The sequence below is a fragment of the Manis javanica genome, chromosome 7 (assembly GCF_040802235.1).
Source record: "Manis javanica isolate MJ-LG chromosome 7, MJ_LKY, whole genome shotgun sequence".
Lineage (NCBI taxonomy): Eukaryota > Metazoa > Chordata > Mammalia > Pholidota > Manidae > Manis > Manis javanica.
The window spans coordinates 78,507,777-78,535,270 of NC_133162.1; the positions used below are offsets into that span (position 1 = coordinate 78,507,777).

General features: G+C 38.2%; 1 protein-coding gene across 2 annotated transcripts in view; it reads left to right on the plus strand.

Moving 5' to 3' along the window:
* The first annotated feature begins 1,407 nt into the window (after positions 1-1,407).
* ZNF33B (zinc finger protein 33B) overlaps positions 1,408-27,494 on the plus strand; it is a 52,858-nt gene continuing 26,771 nt past the window's right edge. The window contains exons 1-4 of one of the 2 annotated variants that reach the window (XM_036999322.2): positions 1,408-2,150; positions 3,016-3,071; positions 13,689-13,833; positions 14,098-14,193. In XM_036999322.2, coding sequence (XP_036855217.2) covers positions 1,859-2,150; positions 3,016-3,071; positions 13,689-13,833; positions 14,098-14,193 — 589 coding nt within the window. In that variant the 5' untranslated portion in view covers positions 1,408-1,858. The remainder of the gene's footprint in view (positions 2,151-3,015; positions 3,072-13,688; positions 13,834-14,097; positions 14,194-27,494) is intronic. The other variant, XM_036999321.2, reaches the window with a different exon arrangement.

Genomic DNA, 27,494 nt, shown 5'->3' on the forward strand with positions numbered 1-27,494 from the left:
AGTTCCATTGGTCTGTGTGTCTTATTTTCATGACAGTACCATACTGCCTTAGTTACTGAAGCTTTGTAGTAGAGTGTGAAAACAGGAAGTGTGATGACTCCAGCTTCATTCTTTGTCATGATTAACTTAGAGTATTCTGTGTCTTTTGTGGTTCCATGCACATTTCAGTATTGTTTTTTTCTATTTATGTGAAAAATGCTGTTAGATTTTTGATAGAATTGCATTGAATATATAGATGGCTTTGGTTAGCTTTAACATTTTTTAAAAATTGAGATACAGTTGACATATAACATTTCTCAAATATTAGACAAAAAATATAATGATTTGATATATGTATATTTTGCAAAATGATTACCAGACTATGGGTAACATCCATCACCACATGTATTTAATTTTTTTCTTGTGATGACAACTTTTAAGATCTACTCTTTGCAACTTTTAAAATACCTATAGTTACTGTGCTCTACATTACATCCCTAGGACTTAGAATGCCTTTGTAGAGTACATAGTATGTTAAAAATCAGAGAGGAAAAAAAATACAAAAAATTGTTGAAATTCTTATAGGAATTTTGTCAAAGAACATTGAGCCTTTCTATAAAAGGGTGTATCTCCATTTATTCAAGTAATTTTAATATCACAGAGGATATTGTATAAATGAATATTTCCCTTTGGATTGTGTCTATTTTCAGATTTACCCACAATTTTTTTAACCTATTTTATTGAGATAAAATTCACATAAAACAATTCACTGTATTAACCATTTTGAAGTGTACACATGTCTTTTAGTACATTACAATATTGTACAACTGTTATTACTAATTACAGTTCATCAACCCAAAACCAAACCTTATATTCATTAAAGTCACTTCCTATCCCATCATTCACCTAGCTCCTTGGCAACCTCTATTCTATTTATTTATTTTTTTAATTAAGGTATTATTGATATACACGCTTATAAAGGTTTTGCATGAAAAAACAGTGTGGTTACTACATTCACCCATATTATCATCTCTCCCCGTACCCCATTGCAGTCACTGCCCATCACTGTAGTAAGATGCCACAGAGTCACTATTTGCCTTCTCTGTGCTACACTGTCTAGCCCATGATCCCCCCACACCATGTGTGCCAATCAAAATACCCCTCAATCCCTTTGTCCCTCCCTCCCGACCTGCCCTCCTCCACCCCTCTCCTACCCCTCTCCTTTGGTAACTGCTAGTCCCTTCTTGGAGTCTGTGAGTCTGCTGCTGTTTTGTTCATTCAGTTCTGCTTCGTTGTTATACTCCACAAATGAGGGAAATCATCTGGCACTTGTCTTTCTCCGCCTGGCTTATTTCACTGAGCATAATGAGATTTACCTACAATTTTCGTTCATTGCTTTCATGATTTTCATGAATTAGCCTTCTTGCCCCTCACCCTTTTCTTTTCCTGAGAAAATAGCAGATGGTGTCAGATACTATTTTATTTTATGGCTAGGACCTATTTCCTAATATTTAAAAAAGTAAGATTGACCTTCGGTTCCTTTGTCAGAATTGGTCCCTGGCTGCACATAGAGCTTGGCTGGTATCTATAACTTTTGGGCGGCCACTGGTGGGCTGTGAGCAGCTTGGGGAACTATCGCAGACACCAAATTCCCAAGCGCTGGGGAAGACTACCTTCTTGGCCGGTGATGGGGCTGGCTAGTCACAGACTTCTGGGATGCGGAGCCGATAAGGGCAGCTCGCCGGCCCTGCGGTTGGGCCTCTGCGCATGCCTGGTGCCGCCTTTTGCGCATGCCTAGTGCCACCTTCGGCCTCTGCACCTCCGCCTTCTTCTGTTTCCTCAGGCCTCGCGTGGGAGGCTCTGCTGGGTCGGCGCGTCCATGACCTCTTCTGGGGCAGTGCCACACGACAAACGAGCGGCTGGTGTGCCCCAGAAAGTTGGACGACGGCTGAGGGGAGCCCCCGCGGCTCGGACGACGAGCGATAGGGGATTGGTGCCCGGTGGCGGTGAGGAGCTCCGCATAGTCCTAGGACGGCAGGACGAGGGCGACACTGTAGAAACCAGGGGTCGGAGCCCCAGCGTGATCTGCCCCTTCGTTGAGCGGACGGGGCCTCACGTTCACGAGGCCACTGGAGGGCACGTACATCTGCGTGACGGGTGCGCAGACCGTGGTAAGGCGTTGGCCGTGCGTGAGGGCCGGTCCTGGGGCTAGTTCAGGCTCCCCAGTCCAGGCGGGCTCCCGTCCCTTGGTTCTCCAGTTATCCTTTTCTGGGCTCTGATCTGCTCTCTGGCCATGTCCATAACTGCGTCTGGATATGTACTGTTACTCTGTCCTGACATGCTGTAGCATTTAGGAAGGCTCTTAAAGAATTGCCTATTTTTGGCCTATCTAAGAACTTATTTTTTTCTCCTGGGTTAGTGACTTGTTCAGGATCACAGTTTGGTAGTGGTGGAGATTATGTCGTTACCTCTAAGAGTCATATCTTCCTAACTCCTTAGCCGGTACTATAATTTTCCACGCAAGTAAAATCAAGTTTCGTAGAAGAGGTCCTTTTGAGAAACAGCAGCAAAGATCAGTTAAAACAGACCTGTCCTTAGAACTCCACTTTTTATAGCTTTTGGGGGAGTTACTAGGCAAAGGTTTAGTAACATTAGTAGGAAAACTTATAAGGAGCTTAGCCCTGAGTGTTTTTTACAGCAGTTTTGGTGAAGAGTTGATGTTTCTTCATTTGGTGTATGGTTATTTGTTTTAACCAATTTTGTCATGTAAAAGATTTTGTGAACACCAAAGGAGATTTGAACTCTTAAAAGTTACTAGGAAGCAAATACTACATTCTTTTAGTGAAAAATTTATGCCCAGGAGCTACATGATTATACTAGAGTCATGTTACATCCACCTGTATTTTGTGAAGGTCCAGGGGACATTGACATTCTTCCTATCTGGTGTGTGTGTATAGCTTTTATAGGGCCAGGAAATTCAGGGACTGCCAGGCCGGCCAGATCTTTCATGATCCCATTCCTCTTCTTCTAACCCAGCATTCCTTCAGTTGTGTACGTCTTTCGAAGAACACCAGAAAATGAGCAAATCCCAGGTAAGTTGTTTGTTCATTCCTTACTTTATTTTACAATGGATTTTGTGAAATTTTTAGAAAGAGTTCGTAAGTTAGGAAGGGAAATTAGTAATGGATAAAAATCAAACTTCACAGAAAATACAGAGTAACAGATCAATAGCAGGGCCATGTTGGCTTGTAGTTATATACTGATCATTACATTGTAGTTTTTAAGTTTACCTGGAGATATGTCTCTGATGTTTCCAATAATCAGAAAGGGAGACTGTACTTTTGGGTACAGACAGACTGATTTCTTTCAAGACAAAAAGACTTCCTAGATGGTAACTTTTTTGGGTTTAACATAGGAACACATAGTGAATAACCTTCCAGTGACAGTCGTGGAGTGAGTGCTTAAAACTACCTCAGTGGGAGTAAAAGGGGAAAAGAGATGGTTCAGGCAGCCAATTTTATAGTGGTCTTGTTTGATCCTGATGTGAAACCTAGTATATTTAGAGGAATGAATGGCCTGCATGCTTCTTACAGGAACTCTCCATAACTAATTTATTTTAGCCAGGTGTATATATCGATGGTCCAATGGTAAATTCTCTGGGACCTGAGCTTCCCAGTCAAATTTTATCCTAGAGTATTCTGCCTTGGCTCTTCCTCTCCATTTTTCAGAATCTATCCATGTGAAGTTCCTGAAGATGTAATTGTAGTTGCTTTCCTTGAACAAGTGCTGTATTTCTCTACTGAGTTCTCTCTTCTGGGAAGTCTCCTTTATCCAATTCTGAGAGCACTTTTCTGAAGACTCTTTCTTGGAGTTCTTCTCATTGTGCCCCCTAGTTTGGTTCTAAGTTTTCATCCTTTGCCTACCAGTTTTCTAGTTTTATCTCTATATGCACATTAAAAATATATGTAGATAGTTGAACAATGCTTTTTGTTTTGAGTAGTTTTTAAAAGTATGTAAATTATCTTAATGTATATACATTTTCTCCCTAATTCACCAGTAAGTTGAGATTTGTCCATATGTAATTCATTCCATTTGATACTGTATTTTTTTCCATTGCATGGCTACACTATATTCTAAATACCACATTTTATTGATTGGCATTTAGGAAATTTCCATTTTTCACTATTACAAGCAATGCTGCTATGAATGCCCTTGTTGTTATGTCTACACAAATGCAAGTGTATCTCTAGACTCTAGAGCAGTTTCTCAAAGTGAGGTTCTTTGGCAGGAAGCATCACCTGGAAACGTGTTTGCAATGCAGATTCTCATGCCTCATCCCAAGCCAATTGGAAGAGAAGTTCTAGGCGTTAGTCTGTTTTAACAAGGTGTTCATGTGATGCTGATACCCACTAAGTTTAAGGACCACACTGCCTTAGAGTCCTGTGACTAATATTTCTGAATCATAGGATATGAGGGTTTCTGATTTTTCTAGGTACATTGTTGTTCATTAGATGACTACTTTTCCTCCCTCCTCTCTCTATATAAATATTGTTTCTATGCTAATATGGAAAAAATAATTAATTTTCATTTTTCTGTTTATTGAAGTACAGCTTTCATAAATTATGGTTTTTCAGGTTGTTTTCTTCTACTGAGTTTTGTAAGAATTCTCTGTTTCAAATGGCAATCTTTTCATTGTTACTAATGATCTTCTCTCAGTATGCATTTTGTCTTGTAAGGGTATCCTTTCCAAAACTTTAATATTGTGATACAACCCTTTTGTGTCTTGTATTTTTGATTCTTGTTTTTCTTACCTCAGGGGCCCAATTAAACTTTTCTATATTTTGCCTAAAATTTTTTTTTTAATTTAAAACTTAAATTAAAACACTTAAATTAAAAAAATATATTTCTTAATCCATGTGGAATTTTTTTTAATGTGATGAAAGGCTCTAATTTTATATTTGTCCATCTGTAAAAAATAAGCAGCATGATAAAAGGATAACACTCCTGACCAAGGACCTACCAGACAGATCTGAATGGGAATGCCTGCCATGTTTCTTCATCATGCATACTGCCTGCTTTGGACTTAGATGGATTTTGTCATGGTCACAAAGTATCTCCTGAGCCTTATTTTATTAAAAATGAGAGTTTAATTTTTCCAAATGCCTTCTTAACATTTTTATGGGGATGATGATATGATTTTTCTTTTTAGATCTGTTGAACTACATTTCCACAATACTTAATCACTAATCTTTGTGTTCTGAAACAAGCCCCAGTTGATTGAAAGTGTTCTTTTAATGATCTGCATAATTCTGTTTTTTTGTATGGACATTTCTTTTGTAAACTAGTCTATAGTGTTCTTAAAAATGTTTAATCTGTTCCTTTTTATTCCTAATAGTGTTTCATTTGTGCCTTTAAAAAATTTTTTTGGACTATTTTTATCACAGGTATTTTATTAGTCTCATAAGGAAACAGTTTTTGGTTTCATTGATTTCTCACTATAGTTTTCATTAATTTCTACTTTTACCTTTATTCCTTCAGCTATCTTTGGTTAGAGACTGTTTTTTTTTTTCTAACATTTTGTTGAAAGTGACTTTATTTATTTAGTATTTGCATTTAAGGATATAATTTCCCTCTATTTGCCACTGTACCTGCAAAGCCCAATTATCAACATGTAGTGCTTAATTTTGTTTTTTTTCTACGTTTCATTTTCTTTTCTGATGCCTTCTTTGGTCAATAAATTAAGTGTATTTTATTTCTATATGCATAGTAGATATATAGAAAAGTCCATAGGTCTTAAGTATGGAGCTGAATGAGTTTTTACAAATCCAGTGTACATAACTAACACATAGGTCAAAACAAACATTCTAGCACTCCTAAAATTTCCTTGTGCCCCTCTCACAATCCCTAATACCACCATGCTGTTTCATTTACATAGAATCTGTGGCTTCAGTGGTGGAGTTGAGTGGTGAAGTGACAAGACCATCTGGCTCTTAAAGCCTTAACTATCTACTGTCAGGCTCTTTACAAGGAAAAGTTTGCCAATCCCTAGATTAGTTTGTTAAATTGTTAGTGTGTTGGTATTATTTAACCAATAATTGCTTAAAATTAATTTTTCTACTCCAAGGCCATGAAGATAATCTCCTTTGTTATTTTAAAAATATTTTTTGTTTTGGCTTTCACATTTATGCCTATTTTAATGGAATTGATGTTTACTTTTGTAGGAAGTAGACATCAGGTTACTTTTTTCCAATATGAGTTACCGAGAGTCATTTTTGAAAAAGACTATTCTCACTTTTGTAGTGTGATACATGTCATAATAATGTATGCATCTATGTCTGGGTCTTTCTTGGACTCCACTCTGTTCCATTCATTTATTTGTCTCTTCTTATGCCAGCATTTAATATATATGTTTAGTGATATATGTCCTTCCACATATTTTCTTCTTCAGCCAGAACCTGGCTCCCCTTGGCCCTTTGCATTCCCATATAAATATTGCTAGTATTCACAAAATAATCTGCTGGGGCTTCTTTGGAATAGAATTGAATCTATAAATAAATTTGGAAAAAATTGCTTATTTTTGGATAGTGAATTTTTAAATCCATGAACAGGTATATTTCCTACATTTATGTAAATCTGTAGTTATTTAAAATTTGTATAGAATCCTTGCACACCTATTGCTAAATTATTTCTATTATTTCTATTTATTAATATAAATATAACTTAAATTTTACCTCCTAGTTTATTGTGATAAGGTGTTTTTTTAGATATTGACCTTGTATCCACCAATTTTCTCCACTAATTTATTACAACAAATAACTTATCTCTATCTTATTTAAATTTTCTGTATATATAAATATGTAATCTGGGAATGATGTTCCTATTTATCTCTTCCAATTCTTAATCCTTTTTTTCTGTATTTTGTGTTGCTAGATCCTCCAATATACAATATTGAGTAGAAGCAAGAGTCGGCTTCCTCATCTTGATTGTGTTCTCAAGGGGAAAAATTTCTTTTCAATGTGATTTTTGCTGTTTGTTTGTTTTTTTAATTTTTTATCACATCAAAGATGTCCCATTCTATTCCTAGTTATTAAAAGTTTTGTCTTTTTTTTTCATGTGTGCCTGTTAAATTTTATTAAATGGTTGTTAACATCTATTGAAATCATATGCTTTGTTTCCTTTGTTTTTTAAATTGGTGAATTACATTAATTTTCAAATGTAGAACTAACTAGATATCCCTAACATTAATCTGAGTCATGTTATACTTTCTATATATTACTGGCTTTAGTTTGTTAATATTTTGCATCTCTGTCTATGAGAGAGATTGAGTTGTAAGTTTTTTTAGAGTGTATATTCTTGTTAGGTTTTATTATCAAGGTGATGTTGAATTCATAACATGAATTCTTTAGTATTTCTTCTTTCTTACAAGATTTAGTTTTAAAAATTTTTTTTACTTTTTGGCTGTATCTCATAGGTTTTGATGTGTTGTATATTTGATAATTCATTAAAAAAGTTTTTCTCTTCTCTGTTTAGAAATGTAGCTCTTAATTTGTAAACATTGGAAAATTTTCTACTTAACCTTTCTGTTACTAATTGCTATCTTAAACACTGTAAAAAAAATATTCTCTGTATGATGCCAAATCTTTGAAGTTTGTTGAAATCTGCTTTGTTGCCCAAACTGTGGTCAACTTTGGTACAAAAGGTCTGTGTGGATTTGAGAAGTATGTTCTGCAATTTGGGGTGCGTTTTTCTCCTTTGAAGTTAATGTTTCCTTTATTTTTGGCTGCTTTGTTTTCCATTTATCTTCAGTCTTCTTTATAGTATTCAGTTCTCTTTGTGAAATCCTCCATTTTGTCATCTTTTCCCCTTCATCATTTTAATCATAGTTGCTAACTCCATTTCAGATAATTCCAGTATCTGTAGCTCCTGTGTGTCTAACTTTGAATTTTTGGAAAAAATATACTAGGTCTTTTTTTTTTTTTTGAACACCTGTCATGGACTGTTTTAAGTGTTTGGAGTACATATTGTGAACAGAGTAATCTGCTTTTCTGGAAGCTGTTTGGAATCTGGAGTGTGCTGGTTGAACATGCTGAATTACTCTTTTAATAGACTATTGTGAATTGGGTTTGCCAAAGTTTCTTTAGAATATTGGTATCAGAATTAAATGTGAAATGTGAACTGTTCTTGAAAAATAGTATTGGTATTGGTTTTGATATTTGAACAATAGTTTGGTATTGAGTTTATGATAGTTAACAAGTATTTTTCTGTGGTATGTTGTTTACATGGCTTGTCATGTTTCTGGCACTGGTGATTTTTCCATGGTATATTGTCAAGATCTTCAATTGATTATTAAGTTGTATTTCTGGTTATTGGTTTTTAGACCAATTTTCTGTCTCTAAGTCAATTTTGGTAGCTCCTTAAAGCTTCTAAAGAAAACATCTATTCTAGGTTTTCATATAATATTCTCTTTTGTTTTCCTACCTCTTGTATTTTTGTGGATACATGAGTGTGTCTTAATCAGAGTGTCCTTGTACTTAGTTTTTTCCTTGTTTGGCTTTTGTGGTATTTTGTGCCAAAAAAAAAAAAACAACTCTTTTTTTTGGAGAACATCTTTGCTTGTTTTATTCATTTGGCCCTTAATATTACCTTATCTGATAGAAATATGGCCAAACCTACTTTTATTTTGCCTTTATTTTCTGCAACTTATTTGATATTTGCCCATCATTTTAAGTTCATAATTGATCTTTTCTCACAAATAACCTGTGGCAGATTTTGTTTTCAAATCAGATAATATCTGTCAATAAGAAATTTAGCACATTCATAAAGCCATCTTATAGCTCAGGTGTTTTTTTACAGTTTACTATGTATATCTTGGTTTAACATCATTGATATTTTATATGTTTTACTTTATATTATAGTCTTTGTCATGCTTTCTGTTTCTTTACATTTTGTACTGCTGTTCAAATTTCTTTTTTTCTAATTTGGTGGATTGCTGCTTTCCAGTGCTGATTACCTGCACATTACTAACTGTTCATTGACTCTGTATTTTTATATTAAATAATGTTTTCTCCTCAGAATCTTTTGATTGTTCATTTCTCCTCTTCATCCAAGCTATAAAAGAACTTCAGATTTTATTTTTACATGTCACTCCCGAACAAGCTCCTTGGTTTTATGATTTTTCAGAAATTTTTGTTTAGTTCCATGAAAATATATTAGTTCTATTTGAGGAACTTAGTCAAGTGTGTAATTCCAAAACACACTTGTATTTTTTCTCAGTTCATTGATGTAAAATACTCATAACTTAAGCACCAAGCTTGATGGATTTGTATGTATGTATATACCCAAGTAATTACCACCCAGTATCCCATAAGAGTCACTGGTGTTGCAAGTTCCTCATCATTCTGACTTCTGTTATTGTTGATTAGTTTTGCTTGTATGCTTGGCTTTCACTCAGTATAGTTTGCGTGAGATTTATCCATTTTTCCCAATGTACCAGTTTTTCTTTCTCTTGCTATATAGTACTCTACTTTAGGATTATACTATAGTTCTCTCTTCTGTTGATAGACATTTGGACTATCTTCAGGTTTTGGCTTTTATAAACAAAACAACATTTTCTTCAGGCCTTTTGTTTGGTAAAAACATTCATTTATGTTGGGTATATAACTAGGAGAGGAATTGCTACATAAAACTTTAGTAGAAATTCCCAAATATTTTTTCAAAATATATATATTTATACTCCCACTGGCAAGTTATAAAGGCTCCAATTACTTCATGTTCTTGACAGTATCTCCATTTGTTTTTTTCTGAGTTTTTCATCTTAGACATCTCTGTATAGGACGTTGTGGCTATCATGTGAGAGTAGGGTGGGAGTAGGTACTAAATAGCGCATGAGGGAGCTTCTGGGTTTCAGGTAATGTTTGTTGATTGATCTGGATGCTGGTTATGTGGGTGTGCTCACTGGAAATTCATTTAGCCATTTGTACACATAAGTACACTTGTGCATTGTTTTTTGCATGTATTATCCTGCAACAAAATTACAAAATCACAAAAAGGTGACAATGACAAATTTATCTAAAAAAGTCTCAAGAATATTATAAGGTAAAACCAGGAATCAATAAGATTACTTATTTCATATGTAGCAGAATTTTTCTCCATGTTTCCTTCCTTAATTTTCTTACATCTGATCCTGTTTCCAAACATAAAGAAATGAATTGACATCAGTTTTTTATTAGTATGTTTAATAATAGTTATGTATTTTTTGACTTCCAAAATAATCAACAAAATGTGTGTATTTAAAGTGTATATTGTGATACCATGATATATGTATACATTGTGGAATGATTACTAAGATAAAGATAACTGACACCTCCATCACATCACATAGCTAACTCTTTTTTTTTTTTTGGTGATGGTGAGAAGTGCTTAAGATTTACTTTTGGCAACTTTCCAGCATACAATACTACATTATTAATTGTAATCACCATGCTGTCATTGGATCCTCAGAACTTTGTCTTATAACCGAAAATTTATACCCTTTGACTTATATTACCCCATGTCTCCCTCTTCCTCTCCTGGCAACATGCATTTTATTCTTTGTTAATGTGAAATTGGCTTTCTTTCCTTTTAGATTCCACATATAGTATTTGTATTTCTCTGTATGACTTAACCAGTTGGCATAATGCTTTCAAGGTCCACTCACATCATTGCAAATGGCAGGATTTCCTTTATTTTCATATAGCTGAGTAATATTCCATACATATATAAATATACATCCCCTCTCCTTCCCGCATTTTCTTTACTCTGTTGATGGATACTTAGGCTGTTTCCATGTCTTGGCTATTATAAATAATGCTGCAATGAACATGGGGGTGCAGGTATTTCTTTGGGATAGTGATTTCATTTCTTTTGGATTTATACCTGGAAATGGGATTGCTGGATCTTATAGCAGTTTTATTTGTAATTTAATGAGGAACTGCCGTGGTGTTTTTCATAGTGGCTGAGCCAATTTTTGTCCTCCCCCAGGGGAATGCACAAGGGCTCTTTTTTCTTCTGTATCTTCAACAACACTTGTTATCTCTTTTTTTTTTTCATATTAGCCATTCTAACAGGTATGAGGTTATATCTCATTGTAGTTTTGACTTGCATATCCTTTATGGTTAGTGATGTTGAACACCTTTTCATATACCTATTGGCCATTTGTACATTGTCTTTAGGAAAATGTTCAGGGCCTGGAGACTGAATTAATCACTAATGGCCAATGATTTAATCAAGCATGCCCATGTAATGAAGCTTCCATAAAAATCCTGAACTATGAGATTCAGAGAGCTTTGGAGCTGGTGAACACTTGGATGTGCTGGGAGGGTAGTGTGCCCTGAGGGTGCATGGGCATTCTGTACTCCTCCCCCCATTCATTGTCCTATGTCTCTAATCTGGCTATCCTAAGTTGTATTTTTCATAATAAACCATTAATCTTGTAAACAAATATGTGAGCTTCTGTGTGTGTACTGTTGACAAATTTTTCAACCTTTATGTGGAAAATGTACTTAGAAGAATATTTTTGGTGGATTTAGAATTCTCTGGTGACATTTTTGTTAGCTTTTTAAAATGACTTTCCTTTTTGATTTTCTTACTTGCAAAACTGCCTATTCAAATTTTTGCCCACTGTCTTCTGATTTCCATGGTTTCTATTGAAATGTTTGCTGTCAGTTTTATTATTGAGATGGCTTGCCTTTTTTCCCCTCATTAATTTATAGAAATTTTTATATTAGTGATAGTATTTATTTGTTAGATATGTGTATTCTGAATGTTGTTTCCCACTCTGTGTTCCATTTTTATTCTTTTTCTTTTGATAAGGTTGGGTTCTAATACAGTATGATTAATATAATTTGTGTCCTGTTTGAGAAATCTGCCTTTCCTGAGGTCGTAAAAGTATTTTCTATGACATTTACTAAAATTTTTATTTTAGTTTGTAAATTTAGATCAGTTTGCTGCCCGAAATGGATTTCTGCTTTCACTTAGGATAGCAATAAATGCTTACAATAATTAAGCCAGCACCATTTATTGAATTGATTGTCCTATTACTCTTGTCATTCTTCAGATGACCATGGGTCTGTTTTTGGACTCTCATTCATTCCATTTTCCATTTGAAAATCCTTATGCCTGTGTCACACTACCATAAAGGAATTTTCTGAAAGGTGGAAACAAAAATAACAATATATAGTTTTTAAAACTAAGAGATGATGATATGATCATATTAGTACACAGAAGAGCATGATTAGCAAAAACTGCCAGACTAGAAATAGAAAGGAATTTCCTCAGTGTGATAAAGGATTTTTGCAAATACCTACAGCAAATATCACACTTATGGTCAAATATGGAAAGTGTAACTTAAAACGAAGACCATGATGAGGATGTCTGCTGTCTTCAATTTTATTCAACATTTTCCCAAAGTTCTTAGAGTAATATGACAAAACAATAACACAGAAAACCCAAATAAAAGTATCCAAAATAGAGGTTTTAGAAACTGAATACAAGTTCAAAATAACACATTTCAGACAATCAAAGAATTTTAAAGGTATAATTAATAGCATGAAAAATATGAAAATCTCTGCAAAGGAAATTATGAAATATTATGCAAGGAAATAAGGAAGACACAAATAAATGGAAGGATATAACAAATTCTTGGATAGGCTGCTCGATATAAAAATGTCAATTCTTCCCATGCTGCATACAAATTCATAGTAATTTCAAACAAAATCACAGCAGATACTTTCTTGGATATTAGACTAGCTAATTCTAAAATATATGAAAATGCAAAGGCTAAGACAAGGGGCTTGTCTGTAATAGACAAGACCATCTTGAAAAAAGACAGAAGAAATACATTTTTTAACAAGTATATATTGTATAATTATCAATTGAACATATATAAGGATAATTATCAATATAACCTACCTAATGTTACATTGGTACATTAATAATGCCCCCTTCCCTTTTCCAAAAGAACTGCTTCTACAAGTAAAAAATCTGGTCACATAATTCCAAAATATGCTCAAACTTCTCATTTGGGTCCCCATTCTCTATAACAGTGATCCCTAAAGTTCAATATAACAGTTTGATTGGATATCTATGTGTTCTACTGATATTTCAAATATAAGAGTTCCAAAATCTTTCACTTCTCATTTTCTCCACATCCTAATCATTGTTTCTGAATTGAAGGGTTAGAACCTAAAATATATATTACAGTGAAATAAAATATGCTATCTTTTTATATTTTCAAGTTTTAAGTATAGAGTCAACATTTGTAATAAATTTATTGATGGTTTAATTATATAAATTACAAATATAAGTGTAAGTTCTTAAAAATACTGTTCAAGGTGGAAATTGATCATATATTTTGGAGACTTTTAGTCTAAAATTAGTGTGTAGTTCATTCCCTCAATACCTCCATGACCCTTTCTTTCATCACAGCTCCAGGCTGTATTCTCAACTCCTCCTATGCTGTTTGCCTTTTTGCTCATTTTCTGAGTGTGTTAGAGGCCATCTGCCTTTGCTTGTGCCTTGGTCCTATGTTCCTGAAAAACCTGGTAGTACTCTTCATCCAACAGATGTTCTCCAGCGAAGATCAGAATGGTTTGCAAAATGTAAACAGTAGTCATGATGAGGATTAGTTCCCATACAGCTTTTACCATGTCATCTCATTTTGGACATTTCAGATTGGACAGAAATTCTGGGGATCAGTATCATTTAAGGATGTGACCGTGGGCTTTACCCAGGAGGAGTGGCAGCACCTGAACCCAACTCAGAGATCCCTGTACAGGGACGTGATGCTGGAGACCTATGGCCACCTTGTCTCAGTGGGTAAGGTCTGTTTATTATGCAATTCTAAATAGCATTTTTAAATTCTTTTAATTATGAAGCATAGGTACACTCTTTTGAGTTTAATGATATTTAAAATGAGAATTTAAGAGTCATTGTTGATTTATCACTTCGGGGCACCAGGAGATTTGTGTTTACCTCTCCAGTAAAATGTTCAGTCATGCCTTCATTGAGTAGCTCTAGAGGTCCTCCTCTTTTAGAATCCCTGAAGTTGGTCTTAAGTCCTAAATTATTTCACTGTGACAGGTTATTGTGTTACCAAACCAGAGGTGATCTTCAGGCTGGAGCAAGGAGAGGACCCATGGATCCTGGAGGAAGAATTCCAAAGCCAGACCCATCCAAGTGAGCTAATGTATACTGCACAGATGAGCATTAGGGATTTATTATTTCTCAGTGGTTAATTCAGAAGTTGACAACTTTGAAATATTTTTTCAAGAGTGTCTCTTTAGAAGTCCTAATCCTTGGAAGTGACTGAGAATACTGATTTTTATATTTGTACTCACAAAAAATGTTCCTTTTGATTTGCTTTTTGAATGTTTACCTTTCTTAAATCTATCAGCAGCCCAGTCTTTGCCCACTTCAACTGCTGTTTTTCTTGGTTACTCTACATCTCTGAAAGTAATTTAAGTTGCCCACCTTATCTCTATTTTCTCTGCATTCCTGCTATTATCAGGTTTTCTTTTGTATGCTCATTTTTTGACTCAAGTAATTTTTGAGTACTGAAAGCTGAGAGTATAATAGTGAAAAAAATGTGTGTCGTAATGAGTTTATATAAGTACTTCTAATGGTGAACAGTTACATAAAATGATGCGTAACATCACTAATCATCAGGGAAATGTAAATCAAAACCACAATTGGATGGAATGTTACACTACTTTAAATGGTGAGCATCAAGAAGACGAGATAACCAGCGCTGGCGAGGATGTTGGAGAAAGGGAACCTGTGCATTGTTGGTGGTAATGTAAATTGGTACAGCCATGATGTAAAGCAATATGGAGGTTCCTAGCATATTGTCTAGCAATTCCATTTCTGGGTACATAGTCAAAGGATATGAAAACAGGATATTGAAGAGTAATATGCACTTCCATGTTTATCATAGCATTATTTGCAATAGCCAGATATGGAAACAATTTAAGTGCCCATCAACAGATGAATGGATAAGGAAGGTGTGGTATCAATGTATAATGTAATATTATTTAGCATGAGAAAGGAGGATATCCTGCCATTCATGATAATACGAATGAACCTTGAGTTTATTATGTTAAGCGAGATAGTCAAACAGAAAGACACGTAGTGTGTAGTAGCACTTATATGTGGAATCTAAAATGCCAAACTTGTGGGAACAGTAACATAGTGGTCACCAGAGGTTGGGGGTGGAGGAATAGAATAGATATTGTCTCAGAGGACAGACTTAGTACTGAATAGTAGATGAGCCCTATACATCAATATCACAGGTGTGTGAGTATAGACAACAATATTGTATTATAGTCAAACTTGCTAAAAGACTAGAAATTATTCTAGCCACTAATATGAAATAAATACATAACATGAAAAAGGTGCTAATTATCACTACAGTGTTAATCATTGTAGTAGTATAATATATAAGTATCAAAATAATGTACACCTTAAATTGTACACTATAAATACAGTTATAAATCATATGTACATTAACAAAAAACACTATAAATACATAAACATGTTTTTATGTATTAAATGCTCTGGTTGTAAAAACTATCAAATTGGAGAATGGTTAAATTGATTGTGTTAGTTTAAGAAGAGAAGTCAGAAGAAACCTTAAAGAGACTACCATTAGAACAGAATTTGAATGAAGTGCCATAATGATTCTGACTATTCTCAACAGGAGTAACGTCAACTTTTAATAAGCCCAGGGCAGGAATGCATTTGGTGTTATTGAAAAATAACAAAAAGTTGCAATTGACAAAGGGGAGTAGTTGATAGGAGAAGGGGTAGATAGTGATGTCAGGCAGCTGTGGTCCAAAAGATGAGAATATAACTCCTTTTAAGGTTTTAATTTTATTCTTAATTTATTAACGTATTTTGGCAAATGAGCAACATCTGATTTATATTTGTCTAAGATCTTTCTTACCTTTATAGAGAAAATATTGGGGATAACATAGGTCTTAAATAGCTCATTAGGGGACTGTTAGAGTTTTCCTTACTATTGTGGTTGCTTAGACAAAATTAGAAGGCATGGAGTAATGAGAAGAGGTTAGATTCTCTGTATTTGGAAAGTGGGGCAATAACAAAAGAGCTTAACATTTGTTTCATCAGAGTAATGGAGGGAGAGGATAGGATAGCACATAAGTATTTAAAGGAATAATGCAAACTTCCAAACTTTGTCAAAAGACATAAAAACCTCTCATTCAAGAATCTGAGTGAACTCCATATGAGATAAATCCAGACATTCATGCTCAAGGCATTACATTTATGAAAACTAAAAATAAAAAATCTTGAAAGTAGTTAGAGAGAAACAATGCATTACTTTTGGGAATGTTGGTGGACTGGGAATGATCTGAAACCACAAGGCTAGAAGGAAATAGTACCTTTTTTCAAGTACTAAAAGAAATAAGCTGTCAAGTAAAAATTCTATATTATGAAAATACATTCATGAAAGAAGGGGAACTAAAGATACTATACAAAGGAAAATGAAATGAAAATATTGTTTGTAAACCTACCATAAAAAATGGCTAGAGGAACTTCTCTAAATAGAATATAACACAAAGCTTGGAACTTCAGAAAAGAACAAAAGTAGAAAAATTAGGGGTAAATATAATGGAGTTTCCTTCTCATGAGTTTCTGAAATCATATTTGATGATTGGAGCAGAATTTATAATATATTGATATTTTCTGTGTGTAGAGGAAATAATTCGTTTAAAAAGTAGGGAGGATAAAGGGATTTAAGTAGAGGTAAAGTTTTAAATGGTAAAATGTTGATCTTAGAAGACTATGATATTATATATGTACAATTTATGTTGAAATGCCCTAACATACCTGGAACAACCACTAGAAAACTGCAGAAAGTGGTACAGTTAGAAATACTGTTAATAAGTCAGGATGGAATCTTTAAAAAATGTTCAAGTAACCAGTAGGAAAATAAGAAATTTGGAACCTATGAATGAGAAACTTGACAAAACAAACAAAACAAATGAAGTAGCAGAATTAAGTCTATTCTAGCAATGTTTACACTAGGTGTATATGATTTCAATACAGGCACATACCTCAGAGGTATTATGGATTTGGCAGACCATGGCAGTAATATGAATTATCACAATAAAGTCAAATTAATTTTTTGGTTTTCAAGTGCATGTAAAAGTTATACATTATACTATAGTCTGTTAAGTGTACAATAGAATTATGTCTGAAAAAAAGTACATGCCTCAATTAAAAAATACTTTAATGCTAAAAAGTGCTAACCGTCATCAGTGAGTTGTAATGTCTGATCACAGATCACCGTAACAAGTAATAATAAAAAAGTTTGAAATACTGTGATAATCGAAACATGACACAGATATGAAGTGAGCAAATGCTGGAAAAATGCTAGTAAATGTGATAGACACAGGGCTGCCATGCCTTCACTTTGTGGAAAAAATGTAATATCTGCAAAGCATAATAAAGTGAAGTGCAATAAAATAAAGTACGCTTGTACACCAATTAAAATACAAACTGACAAAGTGGATCAAACCAAAAACATGATTAAAAAATAGGTTATTTATAAGGAAACCCACTTCAAATACACCATAATAAAGTTGATAGAGAATAGAAAAAGTTATATCATACAAACATTAATGAAGACAAAAGCAAGGATGGCCCTATTAATATCAGATAAAGTAGTTTCCAGAGCAAACAAAATTATTAGACAAAATAGGGACATTCCAACATAAAGACAAATGTGGTCCCCCCAGACAGTAGAACCTCAAAGTATACAAACCAAATCAGATGAACTAAAAGGAGAAATAAACCCTCAATTACATCTGGGGAATTAACCACCTCACTTTCAGCATTTGGTAGGACTACTAGATATTAAATCAGCAAATAAGGAATAATTCTACTCTACTCAACTGAAGCTGTTCTTGAACTAATGTGTGTAAAGCTGCCAGTTTTTCTTTATTGAGGGGCCATTGATCCACCCAAACAGGAACAGGGATAATGTTTCCCTGTTTGTGAGCCTTTTTGAAATCTCTTAATATATTAGTCCAATCAGCTTGTCTGAGGGTTCCTTGTGGGGGCAACCAGTAACAATTTTTAAAAATATATTTATGAAGTTGCACAAAATCTTTTTCAGAGATTTTCACTCCTGATGTTTTTAGGAGGGCACGGAGTAATTTTAAGTAACCCTCCGGATTATCTGTTTTAGTTTCATGTTGGCCCATTATAGTGTCCCTGACATCTCTATCCTGTCCCTACATACGCTTGCCCGGGAGTCCCAGATATGGAACAGCACTATCAACCAACAGGATTGAAGCAACGTTTATAGAACACTGCCCAACAGCAGGATACACATTCTTCTCAAGTGCCCATGGAACATTCAGAAATGTAGAACATACCTTGGGATGTAAACAAACCTCAATAAGTTTACAGAATTGAAATTGTGCTCAGGGAAGGCAAGTAGTGACTCTGGCATCTTACTACACTGATGGACAGTGACTGCAATGCGGCATGTGTGGTGGGGGTGGGGGGACTCAATAATATAGGTGAATGTAGTAACACATTGTTTTTCACATGAAAGTTTCATAAGAATGTATATCAATAATACCTTAATTGAAAAAATTGTAATAAGAAAAGAAAACTTTTTAAAATTGTGCTGAATATGTTCTCTGACCATTATGATATCAAACTATGAATCAATAACAAAGGCAATAGAAAAATACCCAAGTGCTTGGAAATTAAAACACATCTAAGTAAAATATGTGTCAAAGAAAGCTCAAAGGAAAATTTAGGAGTACATAAAACTGAATGAAAATGAGATACCTTGTCAATGTATGTGGGAAGCAACTAAAGCAGGGCTGATAGGGAAGTTTATGGCACTGAATGCTAATATAAGATGAAAGATTTTAACTCCATAATTAACTTTCTACTTCAAGAAACTGGAAGAGAGCAAACTAAATTCACAGCAAGTAGAGGGAAGAAAATTATTAAAAAATTAAGAGCAAGAATCAATGAGACTGAAAATAGGAAAACAAAGTGAATGAAGCACAATGCTGGTTCTTTGGGAAAATATTAATGAAATTGATCAAGTAGCAATCTTGACAAAAATTATAAGACAAATCAATATCAGGAAGGAAATGGAGGATTGTGGGATTAATGGGATTATTAATACATATATCAAGTAATGTAGAAATCAACTGTACAAATACATATGGCTTGACTGTTTTTCCTACAACTCTTGATGCGTGATCAAAAACAGAATGAGTAGAGCCAAAACAGTTCCTACAACTCATCACCGCCCTCACATGGTTTTGGTGTCCTTGAGGAGCATCACGCCCTAGGGCTGGACTCAAGGTCAGATAATGATTGTGTGTTAATCATGTGCTGAACCCTCTACTCAGAATTCTTTAGATCTTTAAGTTCATTTGCTCAATAAATATGAAGAGTGCCTTTTCGGCATTACTCTTGTGCTGTGACGCCTTGAGTCCCCTGGCTGGCCTTTCAGATCTTTAGCATTCTGTCGGGTTCCCCCCAATCTGTGGGTTGGAGGCAGGGGGGAGCCAACAGGTGGGGCCCGAACAGGGATCTCAGAGCGGGAAAGCTCCTCAAGGTCATCAATCCGGTAAGACTCCCGGGCAAGCGTATGTAGGGACAGGATAGAGATGTCAGGGACACTATAATGGGCCAACATGAAACTAAAGCAGATAATCCGGAGGATTACTTAAAATTACTCCGTGCCCTCCTAAAAACATCAGGAGTGAAAATTTCTGAAAAAGATTTTGTGCAACCTCATAAATATATTTTAAAAAATTGTTACTGGTTGCCCCCACAAGGAACCCTCAGACAAGCTGATTGGATTAATGTATTAAGAGATTTCAAAAAGGCCCACAAACAGGGAAACATTATCCCTGTTCCTGTTTGGGTGGATTAATGGCCCCTCAATAAAGAAAAACTGGCAGCTTTACACACATTAGTTCAAGAACAGCTTCAGTTGAATAGATTAGAATTTTCCACAAGCCCGTGGAATTCCCCTGTATTTGTTATAAAGAAAAAGTCAGGAAAATGGAGACTCTTACATTACTTAGGACAAATTAATGCAGTCCTTAAACCTATGCGACCTTTACAACAAGGCCTGCCTTCTCCAGCTATGATTCTGAAAGACTGGGACGTGGCTATCATTGATCTTAAAGATTGTTTTTTCAGTATTCCTTTAGCTTTGGCAGGGAAAAGTTTGCCTTTACTGTACCCTCCTTAAGTTTACAAGCTCCTTCAGAAAGATTCCAATGGAAAGTATTTCCTCAAGGAATGTTAAATAGCCAAACAATTTGTCAAAATTATGTGTACAGGGCTCTCTTGTCCCCTCCTGGCATAAGCCAGGAGCTCTTTGTGTCCTTTCACTTCATCTAAATAAAAGCCTCTCCCTGGCTCTCCTACCTTGGGTGTTTGCTAAGTTCATTCTTCAACTCTGCAAACAAGAATCCCGGCATCATTTTTGGGGTCTCGTTGGGGATAACTAAGGAGGTAAGTATCGGCATTCAAGCCTGCCTTTTCTTTCACTGTCCTTTATAGAAGAAAGCTGTCTATGGCACAGAACATCTGGTGCTCATCAGCCACTTAAACGGGATTAGCCCACTTGCAGGTTCCCCTGCATCTCCACTTGGGAGTCAGGAAAGTCACCTGAGTGGAGGCCAGGATTCCCTTTCAGAGGTATCTCCTTGCCTGCGAGGGACTGAGGGAAGCCATGGGCAACTGTGAGAGTCTAGGCTGAGGGTACACTTCAGCGGCTTCTCAAAGGTCTGCATGTCTGGAATCAGACCCCAACTGCCCAACTGGGTATCCACAAGGAGTGACTATCTCTGACTTACAGCCTGCTTCTTCTGGCCACCCTGGCCTCTGAGTGAGGCAGGGGGCATTCCTAATTCTCTTCTTACTTCACCAGTTTTACGGAACCTGATGCCCACCACCACCGCAAGGTAGGAGATCCACACTTTGCTCTTATTCCTGACTAAATGCTGTACTCTTTATCTCATAAAATGTGTCTGGGCACCTGTTAGCCACTTAAAAGTTGATTAGTGTTGGCTACCAGTCTTAAGTCTTGGGTGAAAGGTTTCTCCCTCCTTGATCCCCCGCCTCCAGATGGAAATGTCGGAGTGGCTGAGCCAAATTTCCTACACTTTATCTTCTGCACACAAGCCTGGCCTCAGTACAAACTCTAATGGAGAGGCTTGGCCCCTGAGAGAAGTATACAATATTATAAGGTTATGCAGCTGAATTTATTTTAATGCAAGGTAAGAAAATAGTCAAAAGTCCCGTGAACTACTACAATATGGAACTAGTTTTCTAAATTATTTTGGTGGAAATCCATTCTACTTAATGGGTTCATCATTATCCTCAGAAATTGGGAGGTTTTTAAACTCGACTCCCTGAAGCGGAAGAAATGTATCTTCTGCAATACAGCCTGGCTTTAAATAACTAGTGCTAGAATTGTACTTGCATTTCATTTCCAGCCCCCTAGACACACACAGTCCCTATCAGTACAGAGCCTTCATCGGCCCTGTTCATCTGGGGCCGTCTAAACCTTAACCCAGTTATGTAAACTGCTTGCCCTTAGAGTGTATTCTTGAAAACTGAGACACTTTTAATCAAATAAGCTAAAAAAGAAAGAAGGCAATTGAATATTAGTAACTCAAATCTTTTTATCAGTTTGTCTGTGTATATGTTCTTTTATGAAAAGTGTTGCTAACTGTAGTCATTACGTCTCAATCTGTTTGTGTGTCTAAGTGTATAAATGAACAATATTTTTCTACCTCCAGATGGTATTAATAAAAATTTATTTAAAAACAAGCACTTGTAAAAATTGGGCATTCTAAAACTTCCAGAAAATTTTGACAGAAGATATTAAGCATTAATGCTAATTTAAGTTGAACTGAAACAGACATGTCATTATGGTTATCAGCTGCCCAAGTTTACCTAAAGTCATTTAAGTTGATGTTGAAAGGAAAGGAGCGACACACAGCAGCAATTCACCGGAGAGTTCCGCTTTATTAGGGAAAGGTGCTGGGTTATATAGGAAGGGGCATGAATTGATTGAGGTGTCACTTCTACGGGGCTGGTGGCTGTTGGCTAGGTGCTGGGATTGGGAGGGGGGGCGAGAGGTGATTGGGCTTCAGGTGGCGCCGGCGGGAACTGAGGACCCCGAAGAGAAGCTGGAAGTTTGCCATCTTACTGGTGGGGTCCCTTCATTCCCCCCTTTCTCCTCTATGGGGTTGTGGACGTTGCTTTCTCTCTGACTGCTTCCTGCTGAACAGGGGCGGAGAAGGGAGTGAGGGCTTGAGGATTGGGAGGAAAGGGTTGATAGGACTCCCCGCAGTAAGGACGAGTAGATGTGGACTTCTTCAGGTTGGAAATCAGTGAAGGTTCCCTGTAACCATAGGTCGAGGACCTGTTGATTCCAATGGTGCCAAGAGGATATGGGTGTCAGGAGCCAGGCGTCTGCGGCCATTGTTTCCAGGAACAGTTTCCAGTGGAGAGAGGGGTCCATCTCAGCGTGTGGTGAGGAGGTCACGTGAGGGTGAGGGATCTTCTGTGGCCAGAAGCTGGTAGTTACTGAGTAAAAGCTGGTTGAAAGCTTGATTAGAGATTTTTCCCACTTGGGATTTGATGAACTTTATTATACAGGGTAAGAAGAGACAGGTGAGAAGAATGATTATTATGGAGCCTGCAATGGGCCAGAGCCAGGTGAGGAAGGGGTTTGTTAGTATTGACGAGAATGGGTTGGAATTGGAAGCAGAGTGGAGACTGGAGGCAAGGTCGGTGACTTTGGTAATGTCAGTTTCTACAATGCGGATTCGTTGATGTAATAGCAGCACTCTTCCCGGAGGAAGACGCAGGTGCCGCCCTTCTCGGCTGTAAGCAGATCTAGGGCCCACCGGTTTTGAAGGGTGACTTTAGCTAGCGAAGTGACCTGTCTTTGGAGAGAGGCTAGGGAATTGGCAGTGGATGTCAGGGCTCCCTCAAGTTTGGCGTCGAGATCTCTATCTGCCCATAGAGAGTGACCCAAGGCTTCTCCCGAAAACCCTCCTCCAATGGCTGAGGTGATCTAAGAGATACTGACCATGATGGGAAGGAAAGCAGCTCTTTTTGTGCGTGAGGGCAAGGGAGGTTGGAGCTCAAGGAATTCTGCCATGCTGTTAAGTGTAAGCTGTGGGATTAGGGTGACGAGAATGCAGGGTGTATCGGAGTTGAGAGGCAGTGAGTTGAAAAGACTGCCATTACACTAAAAGAAGTGTCCCGGTTGTGTGAAAGTCTTAGAGCCGGAGGTAGGGGTGTAGATAGAGAGGCAGTGAAGTGCGCTGGAGGGGGGTGGAGTTGGGCTTACACAGTGGTGGATGGTGAGATTATCTGTGTATTCTGGTTCCCATAGGGGTATGTCTGCCAGGGGGCAGAGGGGTTGTCTTTCTGCATGGAAGGAGTAGTTGGAAATATTAAGGGGCACGGCGGCCAGCAGTGGGCGCTGTAGTGATGCACACAAGAAACAATTGGCGGTGTTAAGGGTGTGTAGAGAAAGATGGTGGTGTCCTGAATGAGCTGTAACGAAGAGTAGGAGAAATGGGAAGAGGGGCGGGGATAAGAAGATGAAGAGGCGCTGTCAAGAGTTTGGATAATGACTTTTTCGGAATGTCTGCTATCTGATGCAACTTGAGAGATCTGGGAATGAGAGGGAACATACTTTCGAGAGATATGAAGGGTACCGTGGGGGGTCGAGGACCCCCCGTAGTAAACTGAGGCTGTGACTCTGGCAGCCCATCGAGAGTCCCAGGGATCTGGGATTGATAAGGAGAATGAGCCGTTGGGATATTTCATGAAACGGTTGGAGGAGTAATACTGTGGGTACTGGAAGTTACTCATGTAGTGAATGGCACAAGACCAGTAGGGACATCTCCTGTAGGTGTCTGGCCATCACCTGCAATAGGCTTGTTTTTGGTCATAGAGGAAGCAGAGGTAAGGAGAATAAGGGTAGCTGCTAGTGAACACTTCGGTGGAGGGAGGAAAGTGGAGGTATAAAGGCTCAGAGCAGCTTTTCAGAGGGCAGTCTGGTGTGTGGCAATGGGGGCAGTAACTTTTGTTTGATGCTGTGTGTAAGTCTCTCTGACTTTGAATCGCCATACAGAGGAGGCTGGGGTGGCGGGGAAGACAATAGGAATGAGGAAAAAAAGCAAGAGAACAGTAAAGGAGGAAAAAGTCATGATTCGGGTATGGATGGCAAAGGGGGTGAACGGGATTTTGGAGGAAAGAGGACAGTAAGGTCAGGAGTCTGGAGGGAGGGAGAGTCTGTAAACTTTTGTAGGTTAAGAGATCTTTTAGGTGAAGTGGGGACAGAATGGTAAGGGGCGCCCTGAATGTCAGTTTATGAGCTTCTTTCTGCAAGAGCTGTCTAGCGGCTAATGCTCGTAGGCAGGGGGCCCATCCCTGAACTATGGGGTCTAATTGCTTGGAGAGATAAGCTACTGGGGCAAAGGATGGGCCATAATATTGGCTTAGGACTCCTAGAGCTTGACTGGACCTCTCATGAATGTATAATGAGAAGGGCTTCGACAAATCAGGAAGATGGAGAGCTGGGGCTTCTACAAGGGCTTGATGGAGCTTAATGAAGGAGTGTCGGGGTGAGGAGGATAATGGTTTTTTAGGGGGGCTCTTGCTGAGGTCGTATAGGGGTCTTGCTAACAGGGAGCAGGGAGAAGTTAGGGATCTATGCTCTAAAATATCTAGCCAGGCCTAGAAAGGAAAGGATTTCTGTCTTGGTTTTGGGAATGGGCAGGTCAGAGAGGAGCTATTTTCTGTCTAAGGTAATGGACTTTCTTTGTTGAGATAGAAGGAATCTGAGATAAGTGACAGGAGGGGAAGAGATTTGAGCTTTGACGGGGGATACTCGGTAACTTCTGGAAGCTAGAAGGTTAAGTAGGGAGGCAGTGTCAAGTTGAGATTGTTCTCACGAGAGACTGCATAGTAGAAGATTGTCCATGTATTATAATAAGGTGGACTTGGAGTGATCATGATGAAACTGTTTGAGGTCCTGAGCTAGGACTTGTCTAAAAATATGGGGACTATCTTGGAAGCTTTGTGGCAAAACTGTCCAAGTGAGTTGTTTAGAATGTCTTGTGTATGGGTCCGTCCAGGTGCAGGGGTCTAGAGGGATAGAAAAATGGGTCTTTGAGATCTAGGACTGAGAAGTGGGATGCTGAGGCAGGGATCTGCGATAAAAGGCTGTATGGATTTGGAACTAAGGGATGGATAGGGACAACGGCTATGTTGATGAGGCGAAGGTCTTGGACAAGGCGGAAAGATCCGTTGGTTTTTTTAACAGCTAATATGGGGGTATTAAATGGGGAGTGAGTGGGTCTGAGGTAATTTTTGTTTAAGAAATCTTGAATGATGGGTTGGAGGCCTATGAGGGCTGAAGTGGTTAGGGGATATTGGGCCTGACAGATATACTGAGAGAGGTCACGTAATTTGATAGAGGCAGGAGGACATAGGGCCACGGAGGGGCTTGTAATGTCTCAAACTTTGGGATTTACAGGGTGTATGAGGGCAGAACCGGAGCTTTCATTGGGTAGAGGGGGGTCGTCAGCTATGAGGGCCATCAGAAAGGGAGTACTGGGGGCTGTGGGAGTGGATATAGTTATGGAAATGTGGAGGAGGGAAAGGATGTCTCGTCCTAGTAAAGGGATGGGACACTGGGGCATAACCAGGAAGGAGTGGGAGAAAGGTATGGGATTGTCTTGGATTGTGCATAAAAGGGGGGGGCTTTAATGGGAAAATCTGTTTACTTCCTACCCCGACTATAGGAGTAATGGCTGGCATGGTAGGGCCCCAGTATTCTCACAAGACTGAGAAGGTGGCTCCTGTATCTAGGAGGAAGGAGATGGGGCGACCGTCTACTGTTAAAGTAACCCTGGGCTCCTGTTTGGTGATGGAAATGGTCGGGCGAGAAGCCCCCGGGCCCCATCAATCTTCTTCTGCCAGCCCCACTACGGCGGGCTTAGGATGGGGGTTGTTCGTCCAGCCTCCCCTTCGGGTGGTTGGGCAATCAGACCCCCAGTGGCACCTTTTGTGGCACCTGGGGCATGGGGTGGTAGGAGATCTGGGGGAGGGGCACGCCCTTGACCAATGTCCCTCTTTTCCACACTTGAACCAAGCTCCTGGGGGGGGGCTTGTTTGTATAGGGGTGCCCAGGTTGTGGTTTTATCAGCTTTGAGTTTAGTTTTAACGGCTTTTGAAAGTTGACTACTTTACGAGCTGCCTTTTTCAGACCTGCTTTCTCCTCCTTCCGGTTATAGAAGACTTTAAAGGCTACTGTTAGGATCTCAGTCTGTGAAAGGCTCAGGGGGTAGCTTCGGGCTAGGAGCGGGGCTCTGTTCTAACTTTTTGAGTTTAGTTTTAATGTCGGGGTAGCTTTGAGCTAGGAAGTATGTCATAAGGACATGTCTTCCTTTAGGTGTTTCTGGGTCTAGGCTGGTATACTGTAATAGGGCTTGGTACAAAGGGTTTGGACCCTTTTTCTCAACCCTCTTGCACCATGAGCTTCTTAAAGAAAGCTGTGATTAAGCATTGAGGTACTCGGGCCTGGTGCAGTGCCACATGGGCTCAGGGTGCAAGAACTACCTCAAGCTAAAGCCGAGCTTCCTTCTTAAGCATGTTGAGCCACACTTGGGGAGAGGCGCCAACGTCTATCGCCATTAGGGCTTGAGCAAGGATCACCTTGTCCTGCTTATGTTGGTTGCGGAGTCTGCATAACAACCAGAGTAAGAGCATGAGACCTCCAAGCAGGAACACGCCCATCCCAGCCATGCCCGCCCACTCCTTGACGTGGGAGAGAGCTCTGAGGAACCAGGAAGAGAGTCCTTCTGCTAAGGAGATATCTAGACGGGTGGAGTTGATGTGGATAATTTCTCGCCGCAGCTCTTCTAGTGCTCCATCGAAGTCCTGGGACCAGTTTCCTGAAAGATACTGGGACAGGTCTCGTGACAGATTAGTGAAAGCATTTAATACTTCTGTTAGTGATCCTGGCTTGTTTGTGGCTCTGTAATATGGCTGCGGCTAGGCCTGCGTTGGTGAGTGGTCCTCCTATTTCTCTACAGGCTTTCAACCAAGCGTGTATCCCTTTCTGTTTCCAGGGTGTTATCGCCTGTCTGCATTCCTTGGTACATTGTTCAAATACTAATTGCTCCACTAGGGGCATTGCTTGTTCCTGATCTCCAAATATTCTGCCTGCGGCCTCCATCATACGAGCGACAAAGTCAGAAAATGGCTCGCTCGGCCCCTGAATAATTTTTGTCAAATTGCCGGACACTTCTCCTTTGTTGGTGAGGGCTTTCCATGCCTTGGCAGCGCACGTGTTTATTTGTGCGTATACCTGTAAGGGGAAGGCGGTCTGGTTGGCTACCCACTGTCCTTGGCCCGTCAGCATATCATATGAC